Source organism: Aquarana catesbeiana, linkage group LG03, assembly GCF_042186555.1.
Source record: "Aquarana catesbeiana isolate 2022-GZ linkage group LG03, ASM4218655v1, whole genome shotgun sequence".
NCBI classification, from domain to species: Eukaryota; Metazoa; Chordata; class Amphibia; order Anura; family Ranidae; genus Aquarana; species Aquarana catesbeiana.
Window position 1 is genome coordinate 572,904,163 of NC_133326.1, and position 21,676 is coordinate 572,925,838.

At 42.8% G+C, this 21,676-nt stretch overlaps 1 protein-coding gene across 1 annotated transcript in view; it reads right to left on the reverse strand.

Annotated features, from left to right (window-relative positions):
* Positions 1–13,639: 13,639 nt before the first annotated feature.
* FBLN1 (fibulin 1) overlaps positions 13,640–21,676 on the reverse strand; it is a 154,060-nt gene continuing 146,023 nt past the window's right edge. Inside the window, exon 17 of the mRNA XM_073621913.1 lies at positions 13,640–17,233. Within this exon, the coding sequence (XP_073478014.1) occupies positions 17,094–17,233 (140 nt within the window). The 3' untranslated portion in view covers positions 13,640–17,093. The remainder of the gene's footprint in view (positions 17,234–21,676) is intronic.

Genomic DNA, 21,676 nt, shown 5'->3' on the forward strand with positions numbered 1-21,676 from the left:
TTCAATGGGCTCAACATGCCTCTTAGCAATTTCCTTGGGGTGTCTACTTTCCAAAATAGGGTCATTTGGAGGGGGTTTGTACTGCCCTGCCATTTTAGCACCTCAAGAAATGACATAGGCAGTCATAAACTAAAAGCTGTGTAAATTACAGAAAATGTACCCCAGTTTGTAGGCGCTATAACTTTTGCACAAACCAATAAATATACACTTATTGACATTTTTTTTACCAAAGACATGTGGCCGAATACATTTTGGCCTAAATGGATGACTAAAATTGAGTTTATTGGATTTTTTTTATAACAAAAAGTAGAAAATGTAATTTTTTTTCAAAATTTTCGGTCTTTTTCCGTTTATAGCGCAAAAAATAAAAAACGCAGGGGTGATCAAATAGCATCAAAAGAAAGCTCTATTTGTGTAAAGAAAAGGACGCAAATTTCGTTTGGGTACAGCATTGCATGACCACGCAATTAGCAGTTAAAGCGATGCAGTACCAAATTGTAAAAAGTGCTCTGGTCAGGAAGGGGGTAAATCCTTCCGGGGCTGAAGTGGTTAAACTTCCCTCCTAAAAGTTTTTTCCCTTAAAATTCCCTCCTAAACTTGGGGTGCGTGTTATACGCCGGCATGTATTATACGCCGATAAATACGGTAATTTTTGAAGCAAAGTCAAAGCAAAGTAAAAGCAATGTGTAAACAGGACTGTAAGCTAACCATTTTATTTAGTGACAGGAGCTTTGACTGGCGTTCAGAGAGCTTTAACTAAACTTGTCTGAAGCCATGTTTTGAAGCAAGTGTAAACTAGCCGTTAATGTGTGTGGAAGCCGAAGCAAGTGTAAATGAGCCCTTAAAGCTCTCTTAATGCCAGTCAAAGCTCATGTCACTAAATAAAATGGTTAGCTTACAGTCCTGTTTACACCTTGTGTTTGCTTTGCTTTGCTTCAGCTTCTCTTCAAAAATGATGCCCCATGTAGCTTTAGTGGTGCTTCGAATCGTCTTTAAAGCCTCCATAGAGCTCTATGACAAAGCTTGTTTGAAGCTCGCTTGAAGCACCTGTGGCTTTTGAGAGGCTTTAATTCAGCTTTAGCTTTGCTTTGTTTTGGAGAAATTGCAGGTGTGAGATATCAACACACACACAGGGCATCTGCCAAGCTTCAACAAAGCTTCAAAAGAGCACCACCGAAGCCCCATCGAAGCACCACTGAAGCATCAAAAACACATCATAAAAGCTTGTTGAAGCAGTAGGAACTTTAATGTGTGTTGAAGCCAAAGCAATTGTAAATGAGCCCTAAATTGACACTATACTGTTTTATATTTTATATATAAAAATATATTTTACATATATAAATTCTATCCAAGAATGTATTCTTATGTAGCGCTTACCTCCACTGAAGGATGGGTTCCCTGATTCCAAATGACAACGATCCTTCTGACATAGCCACACCTCTGACACACGAAGGTTAATGAAAGAGGTTTTATGGAAACACTCCGCACAAAGTAACATACTGAATGGCAAAAGCAATAAGCAATGGTAGTTAACAATTTTGTATCTAAACCTTACTAAAGGGGAAGTACTAAAAATACTGACCTAATTTCCCCATCCACACATTCAATGTGGATGGGGGAATCCTCCCTGCACTACAGCACCTGCAGCGCTGATCAAGCGGAAATTTTACAACAAGGTGGTTGAATAGAAGTCTGTCAGTAGATTGACTTCTTTTTCACTACAGTGGCCATATATGGATCAAAATTCTGCCAGTCTCTGCTGAACCAGCCGAAACATGATCCATGTATACCACCTTTAGTAGTATCAGCAGAGGGTGTAGATAACATCAAAAACAGTGAGACACTCCTTTCAGTGAACACAATATACAGGGGATATAGGAATTTGTAGCGTCATGCACACATGTGCATGAACTGGGTGTGTCTTTATTTAACCTGCCTATATAGCTACTGTATGTAACTATGTTATAATTATTTATTGCTGATATTAAGGGGACAACAATAGGAAAGAAAGGCTACATTCACATTGATATCAGCAATGAATGATTATGAAGACCTGAGAGGACCCTCTGACACTCCTTTCGTTGACTTCTTCTAAGAAAGAGGCAGCAAATGGGAAAGGAAAATATGCCCTATGAAAATGACCACACTTTTATAGGAGAGTAATTGCGGTTGTCAGAAAGCTAATTAAAGGTATAATGTGTAGCCAGGTGCTGGGTTACAGCAATATAGGAAAGGAGACACTGCCTTTTATACTTCTCGCCCTCTGCTGAAATACTACTGATATTATGCTGCACCATTCACCTTGGGCTGTCTGGGGGAGAGCTAATTCCAAACAAGCCCATAGACTTTTATGTAGAGCGCTGAGACTCCTGGGAGCTACAGATTACAATAACCACTGTGCAGTAGGAGGAGTGGAGAGTTTTTTTTAATTAAACTGCCCAGGAAAGTTCCTCCTCTTGGCACCAAGGGAGTTAGAGAGAGAGTACCACTGTCTGGATATTTGCCTGCCAGCGAAAGGATGCATCCTATCCAGCGGCTCCTACAAGGGTAGCACTACATGTGGGGGCTCGTCCAAGGATCCCTCTGTTATGAGTACCAGTAGCCTTGATAATGAGTTGGAAGATGTCGTCATGGACCCTGCTACAGGTGTTAAATGGTGCCAAGAGCAAAATGGCTAACTGTAACTTTGTGTGGTAATTGATGTGCTTGGGAATTAATAGACTGAGGAGCAGATCCACCAAGCAGTAAAGACACTAACACCAGAGTGTTTGTGCTAGACATAAAGGTGGATTCAGATTTTTCTTGTACCTATGTGCTATTAGAACAGAGAAGGGACATCCCTGCCCATTTCCTGGGTGACTGTGTCCATCTGACAGTGGAAGTCGAAGCCTGTTATATCCAGCTACAAGTGTCAGGTGCCAATCCTGAAAGCCCAAGTCAGACTGTGGGAGGGAAAAAATAAACACCCTTACTCCTGCATCTACTTTGAGATTGCCTCCTGCTTCCTTCTTCACTGATGTAGGGAAGTTAGTGGAGAGCATGTCAGGTTTTAAAGAAACAGAGAAGTAGTGAGAGTCCCTGGGGACCCTACCGCTGAAGTGATTCGTAACTTAACACTGGGAAAGCAGGACTGTGTAGCCTCTGACTATACTGAGATGTTGTATGCTATGGATGAGTAGAGAAACTCCCAGATTTATTATTGGTGGAGCACAAACACACCAGCGAAGAGGGGAGAAGCTTTATGACGTCATAACTCGGCAGACAAGATCCTACATCAAATCCTTCAAAAAAGGGTATAGATCCACAGGAGGCCACCAAGGTCCGACTAGATCGATTCTTACAAGAAGCTCACCAAATCACCATATAGTGCTGAAGCTTCTTCTCAAGGGACCCAGATCTGCACCCACCTATCCAAAACTAGTGAAGGAAATTAGAGAGAAGAAGGCTCTGTACAGCTGACCACATCTAACCCCAGAGCCTCACTAGAATCAGCACCCGATTTTCTGACCCAGGTGGTACAGGCACAGTCAAATGCAATAAACCATGATGCAGGTAATGGAGGCCCATGCAAGAATGCAAAAGTCGTTGAAACTATGAAACAGCAAGGAAAACAGAAGCAAACTAAGAGAAGAGCGCAAGTCCAGACTGCTGAGCCCACTATGGACAAGTTACCCACAATTGGTGGGATCCTCACCTATAGTCACAATTCAAGTGGGGGGGTCTACACCAAGGCTCTGCTGGACACAGGGACACAAGTGACGTTACTGTATCAAGACTTTTATGACAAATATCTGAAACATATACCTCTATAGAAGTTGGACGACTTGGAGATTTAGGATAATGCAGAAGTTTTCATTTGATGGGTATCTATCAATTAAACTAACGTTCAGTCCTTCCATAGTTGGGAAAACAGAGACATTAGAAGTCACACTTTGAATGACAATTGCGCGGTCATGCAACACTGTACCCATATGAAATTTTTATAATTTTTTTCACACAAATAGAGCTTTCTTTTGGTAGTACTTAACCGCTTCAATACAGTGCACTTCCCCCCTTCCTGCCCAAGCCAATTTTCAGCTTTCAGTACTGTCATAGTTACATAGTAGGTGAGGTTGAAAAAAGACACAAGTCCATCAAGTCCAACCCATGTGTGTGATTATATGTCAGTATTACATTGTATATCCCTGTATGTTGTGGTCGTTCAGGTACTTATCTAATAGTTTATTAAAACTATCAATGCCCCCCACTGAGACCACCGCCTGTGAAAGGGAATTCCACATCCTTGCCGCTCTTACAGTAAAGAACCCTCTACATAGTTTAAGGTTAAACCTCTTTTCTTCTAATTTTAATGAGTGGCCACGAGTCTTGTTAAACTCCCTTCTGCAAAAAAGTTTTATCCTTATTGTGGGGTCACCAGTATGGTATTTGTATATTGAAATCATATCCCCTCTCAAGCGTCTCTTCTCCAGAGAGAAAAAGTTCAGTGCTCGCAACCTTTTCTTATAACTAATATCCTCCAGACCCTTTATTAGCTTTGTTGCCCTTCTTTGTACTCGCTCCATTTCTAGTACATCCTTCCTGAGGACTGGTGCCCAGAACTGGACAGCATACTCTAGGTGCGGCCGGACCAGAGTGTTGTAGAGCGGGAGAATTATCTTTTTATCTCTGGAGTTGATCCCCTTTTTAATGCATGTCAATATTCTGTTTGCTTTATTAGCAGCAGCTTGGCATTGCATGCCATTGCTGAGCCTATCATCTACTAGGACCCCGAGGTCCTTTTCCATCCTAGATTCCCCCAGAGGTTCTCCCCTTAGTGTATAGATTGCATTCATATTTTTGCCACCCAAATGCATTATTTTACATATTTCTACATTGAACCTCATTTGCCATGTAGTTGCCCACTCCATTCATTTGTTCAGATCTTTTTGCAAGGTTTCCACATCCTGCAAAGAAGTTATTGCCCTGATTAGCTTAGTATTGTCCGCAAATACAGAGATTGAACTGTTTACCCCATCCTCCAGGTCGTTTATGAACAAATTAAATAGGATTGGTCCAGCACAGAACCCTGGGGGACCCCACTACCTACCCCTGACCATTCCGAGTACTCCCCATTTATCACCACACTCTGAACTCGCCCTTGTAGCCAGTTTTCAATCCATGTGCTCACCCTATGGTCCATGCCAACTGACCTTATTGTGTACAGTAAACATTTATGGGGAACTGTGTCAAATGCTTTTGCAAAATCCAGATACAACACGTCTACGGGCCTTCCTTTATCTAGATGGCCACTCACCTCCTCATAGAATGTTAATAGATTGGTTTGGCAAGAACGATTCTTCATGAATCCATGCTGATTACTGCTAATGATACCATTCTCATTACTAAAATCTTGTATATAGTCCCTTATCATCCCCTTCAACAGTTTACATACTATTGATGTTAGGCTAACTGGTCTGTAATTCCCAGGGATGTATTTTGGGCCCTTTTTAAATATTGGTGCTACATTGGCTTTTCTCCAATCAGCTGGTACCATTCCAGTCAGTAGACAGTAAAAATTAGGAACAATGGTCTGGCAATTACTTGACTGAGTTCCCTAAGTACCCTTGGGCGCAAGCCATCTGGTCCCGGTGATTTATTAATGTTAAGTTTCCTAAGTCTAATTTTAATTCTGTCCTCTGTTAACCATGGAGGTGCTTCCTGTGATGTGCCATGAGGATAAACACTGCAGTTTTGGTTACTGAAGCTCCCTGATTCCCTTGTGAAGACTGAGAAGAATAAATTCAATACCTTCGCCATCTCCCCATCCTTTGTAACCAGATGTCCTTCCTCATTCTTTATGGGGCCAATATGGTCTGTCCTCCCTTTTTTACTGTTTACATACTTAAAGAATTTCTTGGGATTTTTTTTGCTCTCCTCCGATATGTGTCTTTCATGTTCTGTCTTAGCCGTCCTTATTGCACCCTTACATTTCTTGTTGCTTTCTTTATAAAGTCTGAATGCTGATGATGATCCCTCAACCTTGTATTTTTTGAAGGCCTTCTCCTTTGCTTTTATATGTATTTTTACATTGGAGGTAAGCCATCCAGTACTTTTGTTCGCTCTTTTAAATGTATTACCCAATGGGATGCATTGGCTAATGCCCTTATTTAATATGCTCTTAAAGCAAACCCATCTCTCCTCCATGTTCTTTGTTCCTAAGATTTTATCTCAATTTATGCCTTCTAGCAAGGCTCGTAGTTTAGGGAAGTTGGCTCTTTTGAAATTCAGTGTCTTTGTATTCCTTATGTTCCCTATTTGTGTTATTTATACTGAAGCCAATTGACCTGATTACTGTTACCTAAATTGCCCCGTATTTCCACATCCTTGATCAGGTCTGTATTGTTGGTTATCAATAGATCCAGTAACGCTTTATTTCTAGTTGGTGCGTCTACCATCTGACCCATAAAATTGTCCTGCAAGACATTTAGGAACTGGCGATCCTTAGATGAATGCGCGGTTCCCTCCACCCAGTCTATGTCTGGATAGGTAAAATCCCTCATTATGATAACACTTCCCATCCTTGCTGCTAATCTAAATTGTGATAGGAGATCTGTCTCCCCTTCCTCCCTCAGGTTAGGGGGCCTATAGCATACTCCCCGTATTATTTTCCCCTTAGCTTCATCCCTTTGGAGCTATACCCATAAGTATTCCACCTCCTCCCTAGCTCCTTTAGTGATGTCATCTCTCACATTCACTTGTACATTACTCTTGATATACAGGCATACCCCTCCCCCTTTTTTACCCTCTCTATCCTTGCGATAAAGGGTATACCTTTGAATGTTTGCCAGCCAATCATGAGAGCTGTTGAACCAGGTCTCTGAAATTCCCACAAAATCCAAATCCTCCTCGTACAACAGTACCTCTAGTTCACCCATCTTGACCGCCAGGCTCCTGGCATTAGTGAACATGCCACCGAGTTTAGACCGGTCGCATATTATCCTCTTATTGGGTGTTCCAAGATTGCAACTAGGACTTGCTACTATACTTACCTTGGGTTTATGTGCTTTGGTCAACCTACCACTAATGCCTCCAATACTACCCTCTGGAATATGTTCCGCACTGGCTATCTCTACCTCTGGACCCCCCCCCCCCCCCATCGCCAGTTTAACAACCCCTCTAACTTTTTGGCCATCTTCATTCCCTGCTGATCTGCACCCTCCTCATTTAGGTCCAGTCCTTCCCTTCTATAGTACCGGTTATCAACTGAGAAGTCAGCCCAGTCCTCCAGGAGCCCAAAGCCCTCCTTACTACACCAGCTCTTCAGCCACTTGTTTACTTCCCTAATCTCCCTCTGCCTTTCTGGCTCGATGTACCTGTAGTATTACTGAGAATTCTACCTTGGAGGTCCTTTTCCTCAATTTAGCTCCTAAGTCCCCAAAATCATTCTTTAGGACACTCCATCTGCCTCTGACTTTGTCATTGGTGCCAACGTGCACCATGACAGCTGGTTCTTCCCCACCCCCTCCCAGAAATCTGTCCACCAGATCCGTGATGTGCCGAACCCGAGCGCCCTGTAGACAACAGGAGAGTCCCTCAGCTCCAGCACAATGGTGTCCCTAGGGGCGGGCCAGAGGGGGCCCTGACCCCCCCAACATTATGCTGTGCCCCACCATGTGCCCCCCCCCCCAATTAAAAAAATTAAAAAAAAAAAAAAAAAAAAATCAATGTCTAAGAGGGAGAGCGTCCCCAGTCAGCTCCTGCAGGTGATTCCTCCCCCTCCCTCTGCTCGCTGACACTGCATAATGCGAGCGTTCACACAACCACGGCCGCCCGATCTGCTCCTTCCCCTGCATCCTCATTGGCAGGGAGAAGAGCGAGTTGCAGGAAGGACTCCACCAGGACTCTCAGTTACTGAAAAAACAGACTGATTTCTCCCGTCTTTAGGACAGGAGAACCAGCCTGTAAATTCCAAGAGATGCCAGACCAGCGCTGTCAATAGCAGGGGCAGGACAGCAAGAGGAGACTGGGGAACCCCACAGTGGCAGAACACCAGGGCCCGGTGGCAAGACAACCTTTGCAACCCTGATAGTTCTCCCACTGCTTTGGACCCTTATATTTTCTTGGTATGCTGGTGACATATATCTCTTGTTTTCTGCCACCCTGGGGGGCCCCAATACAGTAGGAAGGGAGCTCACTGCAGAACATGTGAAAGGGCCATTGTGGGGTCATAGTAAAGGGTCCCAGGATATATATATATATATATATATATATATATATATATATATATATATATATATATATATATATATAATTGCATTTTATAGTTGCCCCCCTACTTTTGTCCCTGTCCCCCCATGTGCCCCCCCTAAATACGAAAGCTGGAGATGCCTCTGCTCCAGCAGGGCTGGTCCCTGATTGGTTTCACCAATGTCACTCAATGGATCGTACTTATTGGCATGCTCCAGCCCTGGATCGGCCTCCCTGGCACTTCCCCCTCTACCCTTCCTGACTGTCACTCATCTACTCTTTGCTAGTGCCTGCACCTCTTTGTCTCCACCCGCCTCTGTGCTGGCCCCAGCCGGCACCTGCCGTGTACATTCCTGGCTCTCCTTTAGTATGGAGGGACTTCTCAGTGCTGACAGTTGCTTCCCCAGATTCAGAACCTGGGCTTCCAGGGAAACAATGCACTTACATTTTGCACAGCAGTATTCACTCTCGATCGGACCACTCGCAGTCCTACGTGCACTCGCAGAACTACGTGCACTTGCAGGCCTAGGTGCACTCACAATACACAGTACACAATACACAAGTACTAATGATCCACACACACACTACTCAGACAACACTCAGGTTGTCGCTTTTTAAATGACAATTGCACGTCATGCTACCCTGTACCTAAACAAAATTTTTAACATTTTGTTCCCACAAATAGAGCATTATTTTGGTAGTATTTGATCACCTCTGTGGTTTTTATTTTTTGCTAAACAAATAAAAAAAGACAGAAAATTTTAAGCAAGTTTTCTCCCTCACTGATGGGCTCTACTAAGGCTGCACTGACAGGCACTGATGAGGTGGCACTGATGAGGTGGCACTGATGGGCACTGGTATGCGGCACTGATGGGCACTGATAGGCGGCACTGATGGGCACTTTTAGGTGGCACTGATAAGCAGCACTGATGGACACATCTGTCAGAGGCTCTTTACCGAGATCAGTGTTGCGGTGTGTTAGACTTACACACAGCAGCACCGATCACCACTTGAGCACCAGCTTGTTTTCTTGATCACATCATATGACGTCCGGTCAGGATAACACAACCACTTTGAGCACGTCATATTGCTATATGGCGGGCAGGAAGTGGTTAATCACCGTTTTTCAGATTTTGTTATAACATTTTGCAAACAGGTAATTTTTCTCCTTCAATGATGTGCTCTGATGAGGCTGCACTGATGGGCACTGATAGGCTGCACTGATGAGGCAGCACTTATGGGCACTATTAGGCGGCACTGATGGGCACTGATAGGCACTGGTAGGCAGCATTGATGATGAGCACTGATAGGTGGAACTGGTGGGCACTAATATGCGGCACTGGTGGGCACTGATGGGCACTGATATGTGGCACTGGTGGGCACTGATAGGTGGCACTGGTAGGCACTGATAGATGCCACTGATTTGCAGCACATTCAGGCGCTAAGGGGACCGATGTCCCTCTAATCCCTCTAACAGAAGCCACTGCTTTTTTTTCCCTCATGCTGATAGCGTGAAGGGAACAAAAAATGATAACCAGCATCTGTTTATTTCCGTGATCAGCTGTCATTGGCTGACAGCTGATTACATGGTAAAGGGCCTGCTGTGATTGGCCCTTTACCCTATCTATGATCAGCCATGTCTCACGACCTCGGCGATCACAGAGCGAGGGCGGCAAGTGGTTAAAGTACTGGTGTATCTTGATGATATCATCGTCTTCAGGAAGACTCTTGAGGAATACAAGGAGTGAGTGAAAAAGTTACTGCAGAGACTCGATAAAGAAGGGTTACAATTGTCGTTGGAGAAATGTCAATTCTCCTCAGTCACTAATCTGGGGCATGTTGTCTCTGCAGAGGGAGTCACCACTGACCCAAAAAAAGGTAGAAGCTGTCATTTCCTGGTCTAGACTGAATGACATCACTGAACTAAGGTCATTCTTATAGTAAAACAAATATACCTGTGAAATCACCCTGAAAAAGACACGTGACTCTGTGTCGACACGCGTAGGGGAGGGGCACAGACGATTATGACACCAGGAACTAGCGTGGAGATGGTCGCCTTTGGGAGTGTTTGCGAGGCTTGTGTGAGACGGGAGAGATGTTCCTAATTACGGTTTCTTAAAGCTGTTTGTAGACTGGTGCACTGGAAGCACCAGCAGAATGTGAGTACCTGTCACGAGCGTATAGTGCTCCTGCTCCTCATTCCAGCATCCGGGTTTTGGCTATGGCATTCTCCCTGTCTTTGTCCACCTGCAGGTTGATTGATGTGATTAGTCTCTGGATGGAAACTCAAGCCTGTTATAAGCCAGCTAAACTCTAATTTGGGTGCTCTGCTAGATTGGATTTCCTTGTGTATGACTTTGGACTAGATTTTGGACTATTCCCTGAACTCAGCCTGCCTTTTACCTGGACTGACATAGAACCACGCTACCTGTCTACCCCGCAAGTATCTGTTAGCTTTGCTCAGTTCGCACCTGCCCTGGCGTGGTGGCCAGGCACTATAGCATTGTGTATAAGTCCTGGGATCAACCCAGTACCGGTAGGCCTGCTTGCCTTATGGGAAAGGGGGCTGCTATAGCTGAAGAACACAGTAGCCAGCTATAGTGTCTGATCACCTGCGTTGGGGTAGACGTGACAGTACCCTGTACTATGCTTTTTTTATCCTTTTTTGTAATAAATACAATTTTTAAACAATATAAGCACTATTCGTTTTTTTCCATTTGATTATATTGGCCACCACATGCTACCTGGGAGCAAGGAGTGGAGAGGAGATCTGGAGTTGCAATGGTGTAGCCCTGGAGAGGCTAAAAAGCTGTAACTGACCCTACTTAGTTGTGGTGGTCGTACTATTTCAGGTGAGATTACTCCTGGAGGGGGGGGGGGCACCTGCGGCGTGATATATATCTGCACTATTTTTTGAGCACGAGAGGAGTGGATTGAATCTAAGCAATCATCATGGTTGAATACACAGATATGGGATGTCCTATCCTTCTGATCAAGGTTTTTTATGTTAACTTTTAATTTTTCACTTTTGCATGGACACTGTTTTGTCAAATTTTTATTTCAAGGACTTTATATACATTGGTGTTTGGTAACATATATTTAAAAAAAATTGTTGTGTCTGTTTTTAATGGATTATTTATTTTCACAACATTTATGCACATTATATTAGCAATTAGATGTGTTTTTTGATATTAGATCGCTGCACATTTGTTTATGACAAGGTCATTCTTATGATTCTGCTCCTACTACGGAAGATATGTCGAAGGGTTAGTTAAAATAGCCTGACCCCTTAATGAGTTGCGAAAGAATGAGGAGGAAGGCGTGGGCACACACAAGCCAAATAAGCCAAGTAAAGGACCCAGAAAGCCTCAAGAATCTATTCAAGACCAGTAGACGAATCTGTGCAAGTAGGTGTTTCTCCAGCTGAAGAAGAGTCTGACAAGTGGTCCTAGACTATGCTGACCCCTCTAAACTATATGAGCTACACGTCAATGCTAGTGGAGATGGACTGGGGGGGATACTATACCAAGAGCACAATGGACATATGCAACCAGTCGCATACTGTATGTGAGCAGAAGTCATACCCCTGCCGTAGGAAACTACCTCACTCACAAATTGAAGTCTTAAAGAGTTGAAGTCTTAAAGCGGGCAGTGGTAGACAAGCTAAAGGACTACCTGTATGGTGCAGACTTCATGATCAAGACCAACAACAACCCACATACCTATGTACTCACCACTGCCAAGTTAGATGCTACCAGGCATCAGTGGTTGGCTGCTCTGTTTGGGTTCAGAATCAGCCTGAAATATTAGCCAGGAGTTGGAAACAAGGATGCCAATGCTTTCTCTAGAAGGCCTTATGGTTCAGAAATCCCCATAGACAGCTGTACACAACTAACTCCAGAAGGAGAGCTGCACCAAAGGGGTGACAGGAGTTGAAGTCTTCAGAGTCACCACAGCCAAAAATTACTGTGACCTTTCCCAAATAGAAGGTGAAGGGTTTGCCCAGGTTGTCAAATAAGGATCTACGGAAAGACCAACAAGAATATATCCTCTGCAATCTAACGCTGACAACTTTAGAGTCAAAGTTACTCAGATACACAGATACTCTGAAAGAAGCACGATTAGTCCACAGAGTGTGGAATCAGTTGCAGTTGAGAGACAGGGTGGTCTACTGAAGTGGTCAGGCTAGTCAGAGACAGAGGCTTCTTTTGGCCTTGTATTTGAGCTGAAATTGAGGGCTACTGTCACTCTTGCCTAAGGTGTATTCAGTGGAAGGCTTTACCAACCAAAGCCATACCCATGGGCCATCTCTAAAGTCTAGCTTTTGGCATTTTGTTAGATCACACGTCAATAACAGCTCACTGAGGATATGTAGATCGTTTAAGATAGAATTTGAAAACAGCATATGAAAAAGCTATGGGGGCCTCGAATGCCTGAAGTCAATGCAACAAAAGCTGTAATCATCTCTTGCCCATAGCTGAAGCAGTTCAGAAGTCCTCACAAGCTGATGGTAGCCCTACTAGATGGTTTCTTGAAGACCCCACCCACTAACTCGGTCTCAAGACACTGTTCTAAACATAGACGAAGAGCACAATGAGGAGCAAAAGATAAGCATAGACTGGCTGTGGCCCACTATACCTGAAGAGAATACTTCATCTGCTCTAACCAAAGAAACAGATTTGATGGTCCCCAGATCTTGGATGCCAGAGCTCATGCCTTGAAGTCAGCTATTAGAGGCCCCAGAGGACCTCATAATGTCACCAACAGCAGAAACTGATCAAAGCTACACAGAGGTAACAACAGAAATAGATGATGCTGAACTTAGTGTATCGCAGGAAGCGCGAACCAAGCGAGCCATTCAGCTCCCAAACAGACTGACATATGAAACCTTGGGAGAAAGCTCAGAAGAGGTCATCTACAGGACGCGATGGACTAATGATACGCCTACCCTCCTTACCACAAAATCTGGTAGGGGGCGACCTGCACTCACCCCCAGGTTTGCCATTCCTACATCGATGCCCAACAAACAGGATAACCTTAATAATGTGCTTGAAAGACTTTGGTCCATCTTTGGGGACCAAAGAGTTTTGGGGGGGTATATAGCTAGGTGCTGGGCTACAGTAGTAGGAGAAGGAGACATTGTTTTTTATTCTTCTCACCCTCTACTGAGATAGTGATGTTATGCTGCACCATTCTCCTCTGACCAGAAGGATGAATAGACTCCTTACACAACAGATCCTAATAGTTACTGTGCAGTAGGAGGAGTAGAGAGATGTTTTATATTTTTATTAAACTGCCCAGGAAAGTTCTTCCTTATAGCACCGAGGGAGTTAGAGAGAGAGAGCACCTCTGTCTAGATAGTCTAGATAGATAGAGAAACCATCCTATCCAGCAGCTCATATAGAGGCAGCACTACAAATGTATCTGTTTTATTGTGAATAAATGCATTGCTATGATTCTACATTCAGTTAATCAAACAACTGGTGTTCTTTATTTAATGCCATCACTGGAATATCTCAACTTCCAAAATGCAACATCCAATTTACAACAGTATCCTGTGTGAAATAACATACAAAAGTAATACACAATTATGTATTAGAAAAACACAATGCGGAAGCGTTACAAAAATGTTATTTAATGGACATAAATTATACTCACGAAAATAAAATAAAATCCTTAAATCCAAAATAGTGGCTTCTACTTTAAAGCTCATTTGTACTTTTGTAAAAAAAAAAAATTTAATAAATCAGTAAAAAAAAAAATAAAAAAATGCTATGAAGGAGGAGGGGATGTCAACACAGTTTTTGAAAAAGTCAGTAAAAAGGTTTTCTGGAAGTGTCATATTTAAACCAAACAGATATAATTAATTTCTGTGTTTTACATACTGTCATATTTCCAACATACATTTCTACACAGTTACCATTGTTTTTTTATTGTTAAAAGATAAATCCATTATGACTCTCTGAAGGTACATTTGTAAAACATGTACCAGGGTACAAAAAAGTGATGATGATAACCATTGAAGCATTTTTGTGGTGTGTGTGGGAGGGGATGAGGTGGTTCAACGGTTGAAGGATGGGGGTTTGTAGATTCACTTAAATTAGACTTTTCAATTACTTTACAAGTCTGCATAAATATCTTTCATGTGACAATATACAAAACCAGTATCAATAAAAATGCTGACTAGACTTTGCTTAGGCTAAGATGATGCCATCATTCAGCTGCAGGCAGGAGGAAACATTTCCTCAGTCTCCTCTCCCCCAGTGATCAAAATGCAATATTGCAATATTGTAATATTGTAACTTTTTAGCAAGTCACATACTGGGAGGCTACAGCCAAGTTTAATTTATGTCAGACAATTCGTGAATAAAGCCAAGAACTGCACAGCCACCTATATTTACTCAAATGTGTCACCTTCGAACTGACAGTTTATTCCAGGAAAGAGATGGTGACTGGATGATGCCCAAAGATGAAGAGAAATGCATTGTCAAGGGGAATATGGCCTCTGTGAGAGATAATATATACACGTACACCTTACATATGAATGCACTAGCAAAATTATATCTAATGCTGGGTCCACTTTCAGTTAAAAGCTTCATTTTTTTTGCAATAGTTAATAGAGTAGCTGTCCCCCCTTACTGGATCCACAGTCCCATATTACTCCCAGATCCTTCCTTCTAACGGGAAGGAAGGAACCTAGACCTCTGAAAGGTGAAGTACAGCCAAAGCTTGTTTGGCTGTACTTCTCCTGTGGATCATAAGAGTGCAGTTCGTTCTGCACTCCTGTGACTTGTTTACAGCTGACAGCGGGCTGAGGCCCGCTGTCAGCTCATGTCACAGTGCCAGTCCAGGCTGGGGAACAATCATGACCGTATGGTTGGGATCCACCCAGAAGCCTGGATTGGCACATGGCTCAGCCTCTCAGCCATTGCTCAGTTCTCAATCTTCAAGCTGGCGGGAGACAGATGCAGCATCGAAATGATGCTGCATCCACCTAGGTAAGTATGCTTTTAAAAAAACAAATAAAATAACTTCTCTTTGAATGATCAAGCCATGTATAAAGAGCCACTTTCTTGTGTATAATCGGACTGTGGGACAGAACCCCCCAACAGCTTTTCCTCTGATTCATACTGGGAATCATACCCTCTACAGAAGAACTAATCAACGTCTGTCCACCTAGACAGGTGGGGTTGGGCAAGCACAGCTTGGCTGTTTAAAAAATATAGGCAAATCTTTCAGGTTGGAAACCAGGGAATGATCCAGTATTAATATGGCAATTGTTGCAGCCTCTTCCCTCATTTTTGTTTTAACAAATTGAGCCTGCAATCACCCACAAATGTTTTTTACCATGGCTATCATCACTTTTTTTGAACCTGGTACATACATACCTAAATCTGAAGATATCTGTGTAAGATGGTACTTTTTTTTTTTAACACTATACTGATTTACTATCGTTTGGATATGTACTGTATGGTGAATGGGTATAATATTTATTTATGTATTTTTTTATTTATTACAGGCATTTATATAGTGCTGACAACAAACAGTGCTTTACAAATTGTACATTCACATCAGTCCCTGCCCTTAAGGAGCTTACAACCTAGCGTCCCTATCTAACATGCACACAAACATATACATATTAGGGCCAGTTTAACATACAAGAATTTATTTGGAGTTCAAGAGGAAACTAGAGTACCCAGGGCAAACCCATGCAAGCACAGGGAGAACATGCAAACTCCATGCAGATAGTGTCCTGGTTGGATTTCAAACCAAGGACCCCATTGCTACAGGGCAGGAGTGTGATTATATATATTTGTGATAATTGCTCTTTAAGGGCTGCTTTGGACGTTCGTGCCTCTATGTTGTTACTTGGAATAGTAGTAGGGGCTGTGTGGATGGCATTAGTTTGACATCTGTTTGAGACCCTTCTGCGGTCATTCATTGCATTGACAGGTGCACATGACCATCTGTTGGCCACCTTCTGACCTGTATGAGAAGACAAAATCCACCTGAAGCGAACAAAAGCCTGTCAACACAGGTCCTAACTGGAACCTGACATTATGGCCATGCTTCACCAACTAATACTCCCCTGTCCAATTTGAAAAGCTCAGTGGTCAGCAAGGACAATGGAATGATATTAAATGGAGTCATGAATTTCAAGAAGTCAGACCCCAGTAACAGAGTGAAATAAAATCAGCAAGGGGCATGGAATCTTTTTTGGTTAACAAAGATAATAACATCTTGTGGCTTCCACTTTTAGAAGTTTAAAATGGAATACAGGTTAGTTTAACAGTTTGCCCTATGTAAGCATTGGGGTTAATTTACTAAAACTGGAAAGTGCAAAATCTGGTATTAGCTCTGTGTGGTAGCCAGTCAGCTTCTAAGTTCAACTTGTTCAATTAAGGTTTGACAAAAAAACTTGGAAGCTGATTTGTTTCTATGCAGAGCTGCACCTGATTTTACACTCCCCAGTTTTAGTAAATCAACCCCATTGTGTCTGGTTGTCATCTTATGTGACCCCAAACTCTACCACAATCCAACTCTTTTACAGCTGCCGTATAAAAAATGAATTGAGCTTATCAAAATGGAAGTGGGGCTTAGCTATCAAAGGTTACGGGGCTCATAAGAAAAGGAGGTAGGACTTAACATCACACTTCTAAATTACCCCTGTATCTATCTTTTCTACCCTCCTCCTTTGTTTTCTCCAACATTACAGGTGCTCTTTGACATTGTACAGCATCCCTCACTAGCATCTTCATAAGAAGATGAAATGTTATTAACACTTGGAAAATGATTTGTTAATTATGACAAATCAGAGTAAGGTAACTGGTGTTAATGTAAAAATAGCAATTCTGATGTACAGCCCCTCAGAACCAAAATTCAGAAACAAAAATGTGGACATTGACGATGTTACGATGAGACAAGACTCCGCCAACCACATAGTTCATCTCCAGTTTCAGGGTAGCGTGGAAGGGGCCCACAATGGGTTTAATCTGACGAACCACACCTGGAAAAAGAGCAGCATTGGTTAGAATTAAGAAACTGTAAAAGATATAGCAGGGTTTATTTATAAAAACTAGTAACATAGTAAGGTTAAAAGGAACGACCACTAAGTTGAACCAAAGTGCAGTTTTAATGCTGATGAAGAAGAAGGTCTTAGTGCAAAGAAAACTGGAAGAATTCCCAAAGCTTTCCAGTCAGGTTGCAGCTATGATTTATCTTGTCGAGGATAGAATATGAAAGCTGTAAATTACCTTCCATGCTCTCATAAAACATTAATAAATGACATACATGAAATGTTCTTTTTTCATATTCCTCCAGTGCCTGTTCACATGACCAATGCCAAGGCACTGAAGAGGCAGTCTCCACCAATGAGGACAATTTAGCCAGAGATTTTCTGTCTGAATGTCAGTCTCCTGGCAGAGATCACAGGATGAGTTCCTTGAAACCAGGCACTAGAGTTATGTAGAATCTCCTTCTTTATTAACCATTATTTTGACTGCGTGAAGGGTGGCTATTTAAAGTAAAACTAAAGGAAAAACACGTTTTTTTTTCATTTTGGACAGAGTAAAGCAGAGTATACACAGACTTTTTTTTTTTCATTTAGCCAACATGTTGAACAATAAAAAATTTACAGATCCCTGCATCTACACGATGTGATGCAGGGATCTCCCCTGCTGCACTATTGTATTCTGACAATGGGGGCTCCCCTATCAGAATAAACAGATCATTGGCTGAAAGCACTGATGGAATGCTGGTTTTCTAGTGAAGCACCCACTTAGCTTAGGATGCTAGGCAAATCTTGCCTTTGGCTCCTTCTGTAGTCAAGGGAGCAGTGATCATTTGCTTTGGTCTGTTCAGAGATTCACAGGCTGGGAGTTTGATTGCTTCCCCCTGCACCAAATCTCTCAGAGCATAGGGAGGGAGATTCAAATGACCAACCTGAATATTTATCATGGCCTAACCAGTCCTTGGAGCGGAGTGTCCAGAAGGTGGCTGGCGAGGTGATAAATAGTCTGAAGCCCTGGAGAGATTGTTCTTTCCTCAGCAGAAAGCGTTTCCAATGCCTCTGGGACTGCTGCCCCCTGAGGCAGACTGTGGACTGTGTTTCTGTTCGTTTATGTCTTGGCTTTGGCAAAGCTGAGGACCTGGAGTGATCTTCTGAGGAGCTGGCTGTGTGACTTCACCATAAGTGATCTGGTATGCAGAAGAATTTTTTCCTTTACCGGACCATGTCCGAGGAAGCTGGAAGGTGTGCAGCTGTCCTGGTGACTTGTGAGTACTGACCCTGAATTGTGATCCCTGGGTGACTGTGTGCTTTTGGGATGTAAGAGGATGTGCCAGAGGTAGCTGTGGACTGAGACAGCTCTCATGGGTCTCAGAATACTGGCCATTCCCCCATCCTCAGAAGAATCCTGGAGAGGGAGCATAGAGAAGAGTGTCCCCTGTTACTGTGCAGCATTTTGGAGTATCCCAGGCCCTAACCCCTCTCCTGTTTAAAGTTCTGCAAGCAATACATTTTAAAAAGACATCCCCTAGACTAAGTGTTTGGAGCTGGATTATATGGACTAGTTCTTGTGATGGGCAGCCCCTGTACTATTAGGGAGAAACCAGCTATTAGCAGCAGCCCCTACTGGGGTAGCACTACACCAGCATGATTATTTGTCAGAAATTTTGGTGTGTGTATACCGAGATTAAGGAAGAATTATAAACCCTGTCCGTTTCTTTTTTCTTTTTACCATCTGCATCCCATTGGGGAGATTCACTTCACTTAATGCCCCAGAGCCAAAATGGGAAGTGAGACAAAATACTTTTCAAGGTGTGGGAATAACTAGTGTGCCCATTGGAAGATTTACTGTTCTGGGGAAACCCCAAAATATACAATTTTCTCTCACCTACACGTATATTTCAAATAAATGTGCACTCATGTGATTTCATTTTTGTTTGCAGGTCAATTTTTTTCTTTCTTTCTTTTTGTTTATCTTTCTTTCTTATTTTGGATAGAGTAGAGAATGGTTAGAACTACTATCAGTTTTTTTTTCCCCTGCCATGTGTATCTTGATGAGAAGATGATTACCCATCACAACCTATCCTAGAGATACAACATGAAATGAAAGAAAAGCTCTACATATAGAGAGGAAATCTCCTCCTAGTTTGCTATTACCAGAACAAGTCCTCCCATTTGATGATTTCCTCTAATCTTGTTCCAGAGACAGCTTTAAAAATTTTGGATTTTGCCCCACTGTGACAATAGTGGCAGGGTAAAAAAAGAGGGTGAATCTCCCCAGTGTGCACACGGACAGCAATACTTGATATCTTACATTTCCAGTACATCCTTCCTGAGGACCGGTGCCCAGAACTGGACAGCATACTCTAGGTGCGGCCGGACCTGAGTCTTGTAGAGTGGGAGAATTATCGTTTTATCTCTGGAGTTGATCCCCTTTTTAATACATACCAATATTCTGTTTTCTTTGTTAGCAGCAGCTTGGCATTGCATGCCATGGCTGAGCCTATCATCTACTAAGACCCCCAGGTCCTTTTCCATCCTAGATTCCCCCAGAGGTTTTCCCCCTGGTGTATAGATTGCATTAATATTTTTGCCACCCAAATGCATTATTTTACATTTTTCAACATTAAACCTCATTTGCCTTGTAGTAGCCCACACCAGTAATTTGTTCAGATCTTTTTGCAAGGTTTCCACATCCTGCGGAAAAGTTATTGCCCTGCTGTGAAGGTTTCATGACATCCTTTGTATAAGGGTGTGAGAGGTTGTCACCAGGACAGGCAGTGAGGTTATATTCCTCTAATCGGGACACAGACAGCAATAAATGAGTTCTAATTATTCCCTACTCTATCCAAAACAAAAAAATGGTCTCAAGTTTATGAAGTGTGAGCAGATTTATAAACTGTGTAGTGTAGACCTCGCTGCTGAAGTCCAAAAGAGGTAAAAAAAAGTCCACCAATGAATTAGCCCTCATTGTCCACCATAAAGGAGCATGGTCATAAAGGAGCATGCTGGAACTTGCAGTTACAAATATAAGCATTCAATTCTAGGAAATGTGCTTCTCCAACTTGCCTCACACCCCCTTCCCTCCAATTATCTCCAGTTACACTGTCCCGCCAACAGCCCGAACACGGGCTGTTGGCGGGACACGGACTCCTTAATCACATTGGCACATCCAGCCTGACTAATTCACAGTGTCAGACGCCCGTCCGTATTTACACGCTGCTAATAACTCCTGGGTATTTTTCTTGTCTATGTGACACAGTTGAAAGAAAACCTCAATGATATTTTCGGTTTGCAATAAGTCGTGAGTTTATAGGCAGCAGATTCCACATACAGAAGTTCGATTGAAATAACAAAACAAGAAAAGAAAAAGAAATAGCTCGAATTTGAGTGAGGTTTGGGCCCAGTACAAGCATTATGATCAGAATGAGGGCTAGCACTGACCTCAGAAGGAGTATACTTATCTTTGGGGTTTGGCATGAGCAAAATGGCTTCAAAATGAGCCTGCTTTTGGCCCCTCAGCAAACCCAAAGTTCTTTAAACTGACAAAAAAGCCAGCTCTCTGGAATCACTCATTCTTAAACAGGCCTAACAACATTTGGCATTAATGCTTTCGGAATCAAACATCTGGCTGTGCTCTGCGGCCACTGTCTCTTTTGTAGCTTTCCAGGCATGGGATGATAAATGTACAAACAGCCATTTTGTCTGCAGGTTGCAATTAAATATATGAGAATTTAGAAGGAGATGGCCTATAATATTTTGAATAGCTCTCCTGTGTCCCGATGTCACTCCTGGGGAATATTTTGGTATTTTATCACGAGGACCTGTTTGGCCATTAGTTATTTAACAAGCTTCTTTATTTTTTGGCTTTCGTACCTACCTTTATAAGTTTATGGTAAATATTACAACCTAACAGAAAGGGGCAAAGAAGGTAATAGGGAGGTTGCATAGAGGCATCACAAGTTTCTCTGCAAACTCGCTCATCAATGTCTTTATGGATATTGCTTTGTGCACTGGTTCAAATCATTTGGTGGAGGGGGAATTATGGTGTGGGGTTGTTTTTCAGGGGTTGGGTTCGGCCCCTTAGTTCCATTGAAGGGAACTCTTAAGGCATCAGCATACCAAGACATTTTGGACAATTTCATGCTCCCAACTTTGTGGGAACAGTTTGGGGATTGCCCCTTCCTGTTCCAACACGACTGCGCACCAGTGCACAAAGCAAGGTCTGTAAAGACATGGATAAGCAAGTTTGGGGTGGAGGAACTTGACTGGCCAGAACTGAGTCCTGACCTCAACCCGATAGAACACCTTTGGGATGAATTAACCACTTGATGACCGCCTCACGCCGATGTACGTCGGCAAGGTGGCACGGACAGGCAAAATCACGTACATCTACGTTATTTGCCTTCCGCGGGTGGGGGGTCCTAACGGACCCCCCCCCGG